Source organism: Mizuhopecten yessoensis, unplaced genomic scaffold, assembly GCF_002113885.1.
Source record: "Mizuhopecten yessoensis strain PY_sf001 unplaced genomic scaffold, ASM211388v2 scaffold4819, whole genome shotgun sequence".
Taxonomy (NCBI): domain Eukaryota; kingdom Metazoa; phylum Mollusca; class Bivalvia; order Pectinida; family Pectinidae; genus Mizuhopecten; species Mizuhopecten yessoensis.
In genome coordinates this window covers 1048446-1061456 of record NW_018405737.1, presented here as the reverse complement: position 1 = coordinate 1061456, position 13011 = coordinate 1048446, and the positions used below count along the sequence as shown (strand labels likewise).

General features: G+C 33.5%; 1 protein-coding gene across 5 annotated transcripts in view; it reads right to left on the bottom strand.

Moving 5' to 3' along the window:
- LOC110449780 (sperm flagellar protein 1-like) overlaps positions 1 to 13011 on the bottom strand; it is a 37903-nt gene that overhangs the window by 7710 nt on the left and 17182 nt on the right. For 3 of the 5 annotated variants that reach the window (XM_021496861.1, XM_021496859.1, XM_021496863.1), the window contains exons 2-5: positions 6818 to 6929; positions 4549 to 4832; positions 2632 to 2652; positions 334 to 430 (exon numbers count right to left, since the gene is read on the bottom strand). In XM_021496861.1, coding sequence (XP_021352536.1) covers positions 334 to 430; positions 2632 to 2652; positions 4549 to 4832; positions 6818 to 6929 — 514 coding nt within the window. The remainder of the gene's footprint in view (positions 1 to 333; positions 431 to 2631; positions 2653 to 4548; positions 4833 to 6817; positions 6930 to 13011) is intronic. The other 2 variants (XM_021496864.1, XM_021496862.1) reach the window with 2 other exon arrangements.

Genomic DNA, 13011 nt, shown 5'->3' with positions numbered 1-13011 from the left:
TGATTTAAACAATGTTAATTCGAATGTTACTTTTTAGTTGATGTTTTGTCAATTCCTTTTAAATATAACAATTTAGCAGTGAGTTAGTACATTAAAAAACGAAACTGTTTGACTTCAACTAAAACCCCCATCAAATTTCAGTTAGATCACAATGTTATTAATAACACCCAAAAAAAGAGAAGCATCTATATCTACAACGTAAAACTTCCTTTGCTAATAGATCTGTTGTTACACTCATTTCTAAGGAACACTATACAAAAAAGCAAATTAGATTACAAAAAAAATTAACAGGAAAATAAAATAAATAAATAAGGTATTCTCAAAAATACGTACGATCGATCTGAATTTGTTTCACCCCTGTGTGTCTTTCGTGGAGATTTAGATGGTGACGCCCTCCCAGTCGACTTTGAAACCACGGGGACAAGCGCTTCTGTAACAAAGAACAAAACATCTAATGTGAAATGCCTGATTGAATCTAATTGAGAATCAGATTTATTTCTCAAAAATATTATTTTCGTGTTGGCAATAAACTAGATTGCAGTGTATTGATTCAGACATATATAAATATAGATGTTCATTGGTAACGTTTTCAAGCCTTGCGATCATGTTCAGGCGATTACTTTTAATGTCTTAGTTACAGCATTATGATGTAATATACACCATGTTGTCATTATGGTATTGTTGATATAACGTGGTAATGTTGTAACCTAGACATGAAAAGTAATCGTCTGCATATCTATACGGAACATAAGTCTTCATAAGATTGAACTATATATATATCTATAATCTCAAATAATCTAAAGCAATTGTGATGGTAAATATATAGAAAGAAACACAAAGAACAGCTCTTAGCACGTTTACCTTCATCAGAGGGTTATTTATTTGGAAACAATCACTTACATTCATGTATATATATACTCCATGCTTGATTTTTACATGCTGTGCGCAATTTCCAGATCAGATTTTTACCTTAGTGTTTGTGTAATCCTACGGATCTGATGCAAGAAATCCCATATTCTTTTATTGATTGACACCAGCGGTATAGGGATTAAATTATAACTCCACTAAAACCATGTTGATGTAACAACAAAATCCTTTTAATATCATGCATCAAGTAAGCTCATTTAAAGCCAACATGATCAGGATTTTTATACCGAATATTAGCACACACACAAGACGTTTGCATGAGAAAATTACAACACTGTCTCGTTTTTAGTAAGAGAACTTAGGTGTAGGACAAATATTGGCATAGTAGGTTAATAATGAGTAAAGAGTTATCCTTGTCCAATAGATATGTTTACTATTTTAAACCATCTAAGAATTATGAGAAGTTCTTTTTACCACTAAAATTTTCTATTGGTTGTGTAAAAAGAACTTCTCATAATCCATACTTACCAACCTGAAGAAAATGTTTAGAAATAACCATCTAAGAAGTCTATATAATCAGGACCAATGGATGTGATAGCGCGTCCATTTAAGCAGTTCAGTTAAAGCTACTGTTATTTCTTATATATTTAACAATAACAATGTTTAATGCATGACCATGGTGTTACGCAGTAAAAAATGTCGTTTCCGATTGAGCCTACCTCATGTATAGGACCATTCTAATACCCAATAGTTTGTCAAAACAGTTAATCAATGGCCATATCATCATAGAACCTGATACAGAATCGTGACGTAGCATCGACGCAAATAGACACGAAGTCAAGATTGCTTTTCAGCAATATATATAGTGAATTGTGTTTTAGCAAATATTTGCAGAAAAGTCGTGTAACGTGGTGGATCTTGAAGTTGTTCCCATTCGACATGAGATACATGCAACCCAGTTTTCTATTTAGATCGACATAACCAAGACTCGTTTCATAAATCTGATAAGAAAACGTAACATATTTAAGATCCTAGATATATGCTGTTGGTGCACAACGTTTACGAAATCCAGCAAAAGAAATATCAATATAAACTGAACTGAACTACAACATAGAAAGACTGCGCCATTATAACCAAGATCATCACGACTGATTCTCTCCGTCTTCCGTATTCATTTATAAAGTTGATGTGTATACTATCATATCAAATCGTAACAATAAAAATATATATATATATATATCTAATTTAGGACATGCTCATATTTATATTTACAGTTAGTGTTAGGCCTTACAGTCTTGAAATCCGATCGTAAGGTGGCTTTAATTTTTTTCGTTATCTATTATTGTTAAACATTTCGTACCAATAAGCATTCTCTAGTTTTGTTTGCAACTTTAGGAAGATACAAATGTACTGATTGAGAAGTACAGCAATGGAAACATGCCGTTGTAAAAAGTGTGCTGTTTGCCATACTTGAGATTTTAATTAAACAATAGTCCAAAAAGTAACGTCTCATTCTATACATGACTATATTAAGATACTGTAGTTTTTTTTTAATAATTAATAATCTTTAATGGCACACATAATCACTGAACTAGAATGATATAAAACCATTTAATATCTGCAAAAACGAAAACAGCATATTATTAGTCAAAGTGATGAAGTACTTACAGAAACAAACTAAGCCTGACATTGGAAAAAAAAAGTTCAACATCAATGCGAGATATTTTTAATTTACTGAACTATCTACATTCCATCACCACTTACCTTTGTCTTGCGTAAATGTGACTAAAAGAAAAGGTCGAGAACCTCTATTATCCATTTTACCTGACGTAATAACAGATGGGAAGTTGCTCAGTGGGTATGCATGCAATGACAATAACAGGTACATGATTCCGAATGAGGACGAAATTTGTAAATAGAGGTTCCCCAATAAGTGACGGTTTGTTATCATGTTTATCTAGCTCGTTTTAGTTAATTTTCAAATTGTATAGACACAAGGTATATAGAGTAAATTTAACAATTTAAAAATAAACTAACGAGAGTTGAATAAACATAATAACCAACTATCACCCTTAGGGAAACTTTTTTTCTCCCACAAAGCTCGGATATTTTATCAAGAAACCCATGTTTCTTTTGGGAATACATCATTCCTGTTTCTGACCCGGAAAACAATTGTCATCAACTATGACGTCACATTAGAAGATGACGTCTCAAGGCATTGGTATTTAACGTCATAATTAGAAGATTGACTAATGAAATAACGTTCAGGGTGTTAAACACTTGTAAGTTTCAAATCATGATTACCAACTTTAAGCTGGTTTATTCAATGAGTCGTGAGTGAGGAAACCTAAGGTGGTTGTGGGAGAAATACTATTTACGAGTAGCGTGACAAAGATGTTTTAAATGTCCTAACTCTTTAAAACAGGAAATGGAAGCAATCTTATATAAACTTAATAACTTTAAGCGATGACACTGAGATCGAGTTCTGAATTTAATTAAACTTGACAAGGCATGTGATGCTTGAATGGTTTGATAGACTCTATGAATATTGAATATAGCGCAGTGATCATATGACATGGAAGGCATACGAGTGCATGTGCTGGTAAACAATATACATATATATGTATATTTGATATGAAGGAAATAATGGTAACTGATTTGATATACACCATGAATAAGTAAGTGTGCAACGTGTGGTATGTGAGGAACAAAACAATTTTATAATAGGTGTGTATATATGAGACTATTTTAAAATTTAATAAAATAACGGAAGCTCTACACAGGTAGATTAGTCTATTCCATTTAATGTTATCCATAAATAATAAAGTTTCACATATTAACATTACGTCAATATGAAAGGCGAAATAGGAAAGTGCATACGTTTCAATTATATATTTGCCCAAAGCACTTCAGTAACCATTTACTTTAATTTGGAGATTTATAGGTCTTTTTTTACTTTACGGCCCTATTTACGTGCTGACTTACTCTATTAACTATAATCTTTTGCGTGCATTCAAAGGTGCCAAAAATTAAATTAACAATTTTAACATATCTTTTTACGTATTTAATTGCGAAGCTTTCTTGGAAAAGAGCTTTTTATATTACGTCAGAAATAAATATAATATATCCACTTTATATCATTCCTAATTACTTAATAAGTCGAACATGGGTATCGATGTATCGATGTACACGGAAATCACACATATACATGTACATACACAATTGTTCGGAAACATTTTACAAGTCAATACAAACTATGTATGCACAAATCTGTGGCAGGTCACTTCACACACAGTATAATAAAGGAAAGAGGAGGTGGTGTACAAGTGTGAGGTTTAATGAGGATTGACTATTAGTAGTATTGTCTATCATGAATACAAAGGTAGAATAGTTTCGATCATACAATCGTTGAGCAGAAGCATAAGATACATATGTAGGAGAAACTCTTAGACAGCCATCCTGATGACAGAATGAATTCCATACACCAAAAGTGCATTGAATCTGTATTCCTGTTTTGATTGCAGGTAGGAATTGCAGAAGCAGAGAAGACATATTCCAGTCGGCACACATCTACAAATGTGGTTAATGAATATAATGAATGGTTATGGAAACGGTAGAGAGGGATATTGTCATCAGCTCCACGTCCGATGTCTGGAGGTTAGATGTGCGTCTTCTACTTACGACTATTTTGGTCCTTTGGATGCTTAGAGTTTTCCTTGGGGCTTGTAACGTCTTTTACGATGGGTGTTTTTTCGCTTTTTTCGCTTTTTTCGCTTTCGATTTGTTGCTTGGAATTCATAAATTCTAAATCTACCTCTCTGCGGCTCCTACCTTGCCTAGCCAGCAGGTTGTCAATTTGCATGCGCAGTAGGATCAATATCCGGTCTATTACATGACGCTTGCCGTTAGCTAACGCTCGTATGACGTCATCAGACAGGTCCATACCAAGTCGTTTAAGGACACGTCTGAAACAAAACATATCAAGTAAAGGTTATCTTCAATGTCTGTGCTGTCTTTATAAAACAGAAAATAGAGAATTGACACGATAATGCGCATATGTATGACACTGTTTTCCGGTCTCATACTGCTGTGATTCCTATCATCATGTTTCTTCCACCAAATGGTTTAGGGCGTTTCTGGGGATTTATGAAACTTAACACGAGCATTGGTGGAGATTTGTTGATTTCCGTAACCTGTTTCATTTTCTGGTCATCAAACACGGCCGTCGATGCATCTGATTGATTTGCACAAATATGGATGTACACCAAGGTGATGTCCATGTCCCTCCCCTCTGTCTTCATTTCGCTTAAACTTTGTATGTTAATGTATTATGGCACTTAAAACTCTTTTTAAATTTAGATGGTTTTGTGACAGATATATGCAGCTACCACAAGGTAGGTTTTTAGTGTGTTTATATCCATATCATAACAGTGATTGATTTGATTTCTATATTGACTTAAATGTGTTGGCCATATGACTAAAAATGAAAGTGGCTGGATGTGCATTGTAAGCAAATAAAGGATAGCGACATTGTCATTGAAAACATTATTCAACAATGTCAACACAAACATTAAGGACTTGGTAGATTCTAATACATGATGGTCCTGTTCTAGTTTTTGGTCAAAGGATGACAACATTACCAATATATTTAAGTCTTCGATTTACAAAATGCTTCAGTTGATTAAATTATACCTATGAATACCAACATACATTTTTGATCGATTTAGGTGTAAAACCACCGAGTGCTGTGGTATCTTTAATGCTTTCATAATGAGTATTCCTATCAATTTACGATCGCCCTACCTGTGTGATAGGGAGACGTGAAAAGATCAATGACAGAGAAAAGTCCAGCATGGTTATTAACAGCACACAAACAATGGTAGAGCGGGCCAGCCTGATAGCGACAATAATTAACTTTATCGGTCGTTAGAGCAACAGCCGAATCAATACGTCATAGGTACACTATTGGTGCTACTACATAAACCAGAATCAATTTAACAAAATTGTATCTGAAAATTAATTATATATAGGTGTTATTTATGTGATTTTTTTCATCATATATATATATATATGCCTATGTATATCATTTGTACAAAATAATATATAATGTTTGCATTTTTATTTGTTTACTGTCCAGAGCTATCTAACAAACGAGCCACTCACGCAGAATCAATAGTAACTTTGTTGACAGGGTCGATATTTCAGCAAGGCTTTTTATGATTACCAAGCAAGTATATCTATACTGTCATTTAAAGGGTACCAGCCCGTGTGAAACCTGCGTCATCCTTTTAATAGACATCGTACAATTAATATATAGGTCATTTCGTCCATATTGTCATTGGGGTGTCCTCGTGTATAACCACTGCGTTCAGGGTTCCAATCAAAGCTACCGATCTGTGACGCGCACACAGTATAGGGTTAGGGACATCTGGTAATCAAACTGTAACCTCTGTAGAGTATCATATTGCATCAATCATTTTTCAGTTCCTAGTTGTACTTGAGCATGATTGTTTTGCTTTCAAATTAACAAATGTTGACCTGGCGTAAATCCATCTGTTTCTTAACGACGATACATATTGTGCCATTTCCTAAAACAATACCCCCCTCCCGCAAACAAAAACAAAAACAAAAAACATATATATATATATATGTATATTAACAATTTTTTTTTTGAAAAGAATTATTTTTAACAAGATTTCATTAGCGTATTCGTCTATAAGGAGATTCTTCAGACTGTTGATTTGAAGAAAAACTACGAAGTCATAAAGTATGACGTCACTTAGCGATTTCATAGCAATACAAATATATAATTATTTAAATGATAAATTACAACTGTTGTTATTATATACATTCTATGTATATATACAGTTTATGTTTCTATAATGTATTAGACGTATGGTCACCAATAGCAACAACTTGTTATAATCTGATCAAAAATCATCAAACTTACTTGTTTAAAAGGTACCAGTTTTCTAATTTTTGTTTGGTACTGCTGGCGGGATTGTAATTATGAAGATCCACCAGCTTTGGAAAGTAATGCTTGATAATTTCAGCCATCATAACTGTAAATAGAAAAGGAGTAGAACGTCAGTACATAAATTCGCTGGTAACAACATCAACGAGTTTGGTATAGAATCCCAGTACCATTGACAAAAAACTATAACTATGCCATGAAAATGGATTTTTTCCGGCGGCATGACCATAGCTTTGATAAATAGTTGCTGAAAAGAAAATTATACTTTGCGGGACTTTAGTGAAACACAAAATACAGATGGAATTAACAGAGAATAATCAACAACAGTGTTCTGAGTGTAAACATTTAGCAGGCTAGACCGGCCTACGAACCAAGGATTTCGGATTGTTATATAATACCACCTTAGTAGTAACGGTGATAATTATTGTATGTACATTTATTTGCTGTGATACTACTTTGTCTTTTTACTAACCAATTTACCTAACAGAGGACCCTGTGGAAGATTAGCTTTGTTAAACAGGTTTTGTATCCTCAATAAATAAAGTTTATTATAATCATACTAACCGACTAAGCTACAGAAGGTACCTAGGGAAAGGAAGTGTTTTGGTCCAAATGTAGTTCAGTTACATCCAAATAAACATTAAGGGGAGGTAAATGTATTTTCTCAAACAAAACAAAAACAAAACCAGTGAAGCAGTATAGATATTCTATGACGTAAATACCACCATAGAATATAAAACATGTTTTGTTACACTTTTGCCCGCGAAATATTTTGGTTCCATCAATTTCATAAACCGATATCTTATCACACTGTGAGAGATTTCAAAAGCAACATTTTACACGATGAAAATATACCACTTTTAAATTGACCATATAGAAACGAACTTTATTTTCACTCCATACACAGCCACTTATTTTTCTGTTTATCTGCAGAAATAGTGAAAGTGTGTTAACCTGGTGGTTTAGTACAGCTTTGCTTCATACACTAAGACACATGCTTAACTACATGGCAAAATAACAGCTTCGAAAGTACATTTTTCCGAATCATTGCATTTTCACGGTATAATTGTGTTGTATATATAGCCCCATTCAAAATGGCATACAGCCTAGTTGTCAAGCGTGACATTGAAATATGGCACCAAAACACACTACTGATACCCGCAATGATTTGATGCAGTTCTATCATCATCGCTGCATGTACTTGTGCTACGCTTCAGTATAAATTAACAACTAGGGTTTCAACAGAAATGCCCATGTACAAAACAGATGCGAGCAGAACATGCACAAATATTATCCATAAATAACAATTTAAAAAGAACAATACCATTTAAATATTTATCAGTAAAATCTGGCTAAACAATTACATATATCAGCACACGGAATTTGACATTGGTTCCAGACACTATCGCAAACAGTGTAGTTTGGAACAGTTGTGTACGTTGTAGGGACAGTATCGTGAGTGTTTAAACACAAACTGTGATAGAGGCAAGATAATATACTCAGGGATATTTACGATATAAACAGCGACAATGCAAACACTTGAGATAACCAATTGAACTTGAAACATGTAGCCATGTTGTGTACACAGAAGTTCTGGCAGGGAGTAGACACCAAGTGTACCTAGGGTAAATAACAAGCAGGTGAACATTAGAAATGTCAAATCTATGTTCAACGACATTACTAATTCAAATTTACACTTGTAAATTGTTAACAATATTTGTGGTCTCAAACTGTTTACGTATCGCATGTATTGTAACAGTGCATAGCGTAAGAGATTAGTGGGTACATGTAGTACAGTGAGAAGTAAGCTCTTTATCAGCTTTAAATGTGATGTGCCTATAATTACAACCCAACACGTAAAGAAATTGACAAATGCACGTGACGGATGTAAAAACATATATGGTTCGAGAAGCATTTTGTAATTTACAATAAGCTATCAATGCATTTGCATGTTGTATAGAAAAAAACATAGGTCGATGAAATTATATAACCATCTATCCCTCTCAATATCGTGAAGGATATCTTCCATCCCTTTAAATTTCTTAATGGAGACACTCTAGACAATCTTCTATCTCTCTTAATAACTTAAAGAAGAAACTATAGGCTATCTTCCATAACTCTGATTTTGTAACTATCTTGTTAAATATTTTATAAATAGAACAGCGATCATTGCCTCTACATTTATTATAGTTAAAACCAATCTATGATCACAGCCCCTAAATATCTTATAAATGTATCGGCGACCAATGTCTGTACGTCTGTTATAGTGGATACCAGTAGGCGACGTATTATTCTATCTACATATGTTATAGCAGGCGATCTGTGCCTCCAAATGTCGTATTCTTGCTAATGAAGGATGTTCATCTGTGGTTACGTTTTAGACCATCCAAAAGATCCCCTATGCTACTTATATTCCTTTAGAGTATCAGTTATGGAGACGTTGTTTTACTGTTATGTATCAGGAAGGAAGCATGTCATTTAGCCATATATACCAATGGGTACCGTACCGATACAAGTGTCAACGTGATAGATTACACCTGAACAGGTACCGTTACACAACATGTAGCCAGGTGTCGTAGAGCAAGCCAAGGAGTTCGGGTATAGGGACTGGCAGGCAAATAAGTTAATGATAGAACAAATGTTACCTGCCATATGCATACATTTAGATGTTTACCTGTACAGGCATATTGTTGAATTTATCGATTAGAAATAAAACTTTCTTTAAGTTGTGAAATAAAAAATGGAGGTCATTAATTGTCATGCGAATTGAATATGCGTATCATAAAAAATCTGGCACATCAGAATACCATTTTACATGACAAGGTCTGACGAGCGATATAGTTAGAAACAAAATACATGCGTAAACGCATTAAGAACACGTGCTGACTCTCAAAGATTCTGGACATTACCGTAGGTTATGTGTGTGACGTCATGTACGCCTTTCCTATAGCCACTATATAATCAGAAACCTAGTATACATATTGTATTATTGATTTCTTCCTTCATTATCATGAAATTGTGAAGGGTTCAATAACGCGAGTTCTACCTTATTGTCATTTTCTTTACAACAACAATTTTGTATATTATTTGTTGTAAATTTAAATTCATTCCATAGTTCTCTCACTGAAACAAACTTATGGAAGCTGTGAGCCTGTCCTGACCTTGTTAGAACCTATAAAGGATGTCTTTATAGGAAGCGTATTATGGATTTCTTAGGACCAGAGCGAAAAGTGTGTTCAGAATAAATATACATACTTTACAGAAAGTCAATACTTAAGAATATCTGTACTTAGTTTACCTTACCTGTGTGGGCAGAATCTCGATGTAATTGTGATTCGCTTAGTTGCGTGGTTAAAATTGTCATGATTTTTATTGTTTGTAATCGATGGATGGCCTATAAGGACATTCATCCGCTAGGCCTCTATCGATATATTCGTATTTTTCCTTTAAATTTCCATAACATAAGGTTATACTGACATATCTCATATGCTTTTCGAAAGAAGATAGGAAATAAATGCTGATAGACTCAATCAACTACGAATCAAAATTATATAATAGAAATCCGCATTCAATTATGACTATATCATAATGTCAATTTATGTTGACAACATATATCACATTTCGTGGCTGTTATGCATTACTCGGTATTGATTGCCATTGTAAATTCAGGAACAACTATGTACGCATATAGATCCAGGCTTCCTACGTATAATAGACACCAGAGTCAACAGATCTGCTCCAACGATTTTGATATCAATGTATGTTAATCAGGGCATATTTTGTGCATTTTAATTTCTAAATAGATGCAAATCTGTGTGTTGTTAAGATTTCTATGTATTGTTGAGTGTTTGGATTATCACGACGTTGTCAAAGATGAACGTAAGACACACATATACGATTTTCACAGATAAAATTAGGCGAGCAACTCAGGATCAAAACACATGGAATTACACTGCACCATATAGCTGTTTACGAAACGCATAAACAGGAGCAGTGACAGTCAAATTGATCATAAAACAAAATATTTGTTTCTTCCAGTTGGTGTTCATAGAATGCTCGTAATTGCTATTGTGTGAGGACGTGTGCTAACGTAGTCTTTTGAACATGCTATTATCTCGCAGATTTTTTCCCATTTGAATAAGCCAGTGTTGACCTCATGTCATTGGTTTATGTTTTCTGTTGTCGTACATATGTACTTTCAACATATCAAAGGTTCGTTTGTACATAATAAAGTGCTAGTTATCACATCTAAAAAATGACATTCCACTCATGGCATAGCATACAGGACCGTCAGCTTAGCTTAACGATCACTGAAGGGTATTCCTTTAACCGCCTACTTACCTTGGATTCGTTTTAGTTACTGTCAACTTTGTAACGATCCTTGAGATTTTGTTTAAATTCTACAACAATATCTAACTCACTAGACAAACTTTCAGTAGGGTAAGAATGTGTACACCTTTTAAGATATGCGTTACTCCATGCAACACCTACAATTAGTGTCCATTGGAAGGAGGTACATTTAAACCAATTAAGTCGTCAAATAGAATGAGTACATATATCAGGACGTGTCTACTGTTATTAAATATCAAAGAAAACCATACAAAAAACTTAATTTGACCCCTAGAAAAAGTAATTGGTAATATTATCTTCGATACATATATGACAGATAGTCACAGCACTAAGTACTTTGTATATATCAATACTTTTCGATTAAAATTATATTATTGTAAGTGGTTTTATTGATAAAGAAGTATACTCATTTTGAATTACGATAAGAAGTCACTTCAAGAATTATACTAGATCGATATATGTTCTTAATAAACAGTACCCCTGTCATCAGCAGTTGTTTTAAGCTCACGAATAAGTATTTCTCAGTGTTACAAACGTGGATGGGTATAATCGTATGGCATTTACCGTGTTTATTTTTAAGAACCCGCCACCAGTACAGTTCGATAATTAGTCCTATCGTTGACAATCCCCGTTGAAACCAAGGTTTTAAACAAAACAAAAACCTTTAGAAAAATATCAAATAGAAAACTTCTAGTAAGTATATTTAGAATGATAGCCTGAAATCAATACTTTTTAAACAGGGTCACCATGTTAGGTGTATACACGGAGGCACCCACAATCATCTTGGTTTATCGTTGGTCTGAGATTTTTCTTCTCGTGTCCAATCACCATGTGTTGTGTATAAAAACTATTTTTATTTAATATTATATTTTGTGTCTATTTAAGTGCAAAATGTTTTTATTATGACATTTACATATATCACATAATTACTATACGATAAAAACCGATATGTTCCGTAATAGTTTGGAGAGACGTGATTTTAGGTTCAGACAAAATGATAAAATGACATTCTATTTCAGTTATATATCAACTTGCTAGTATGATTTGTATATGAACAATACATCTTGGTGAAAGACAAAAAGTGTGAACTCAAACATTCTATTAGTTTGGAATTATATTAGTATTATATTGGTAATATATTCAGTAAACATGCGGTTGCTATGCCCAATGTTTTCAAAATCTGAAGTGGGCAAATACTTTGTATTGATATCAAATAGGAAATATGTCATTCGCAGTAAGGAAGTAACCATCATAAAACATAGAAAATTTCATTAACAAAATTATGTTCTCTAACAAATCCTATGATCGCCTAAAATTTACCGATCCCCAACTAAGTAGTGCCACATAATAAATAGCCTTACAAAGTGCCAGTAGCAAACGAAACAAACAACATTTACCATTGGAACAAAAATAGCACAGGCATTTAAAGTGTGTGTATAGAAAAGATTTTCTTCGCATACCTATACCACTGTGGCCCAAATCCTCTTTATTACATATCATAGTTTTATGAACTGTGTATAACAGTCCAAGCCATGTTAGCCTCTCCTGCCAACGATCAATCAATAAAATAATAAATTAAAAACTGTTTCAATTTTATAATTTAATTGGAGTTAGGCAAATATTTTATTATTCCATGGCAACTCAAACTACGTATCATGTTTAATTTCTTATTACTTTCCAGGATAATAACAAATTGAAATACGTTTATACTGACTGTGTTAGCAGCACATATCAGTATTGACACAATAGCCTCTCACTTTCTCAATGTACATATACTACTTTCAGCCTTCATTGTTATTTCATCAATACCTAGGGGTATT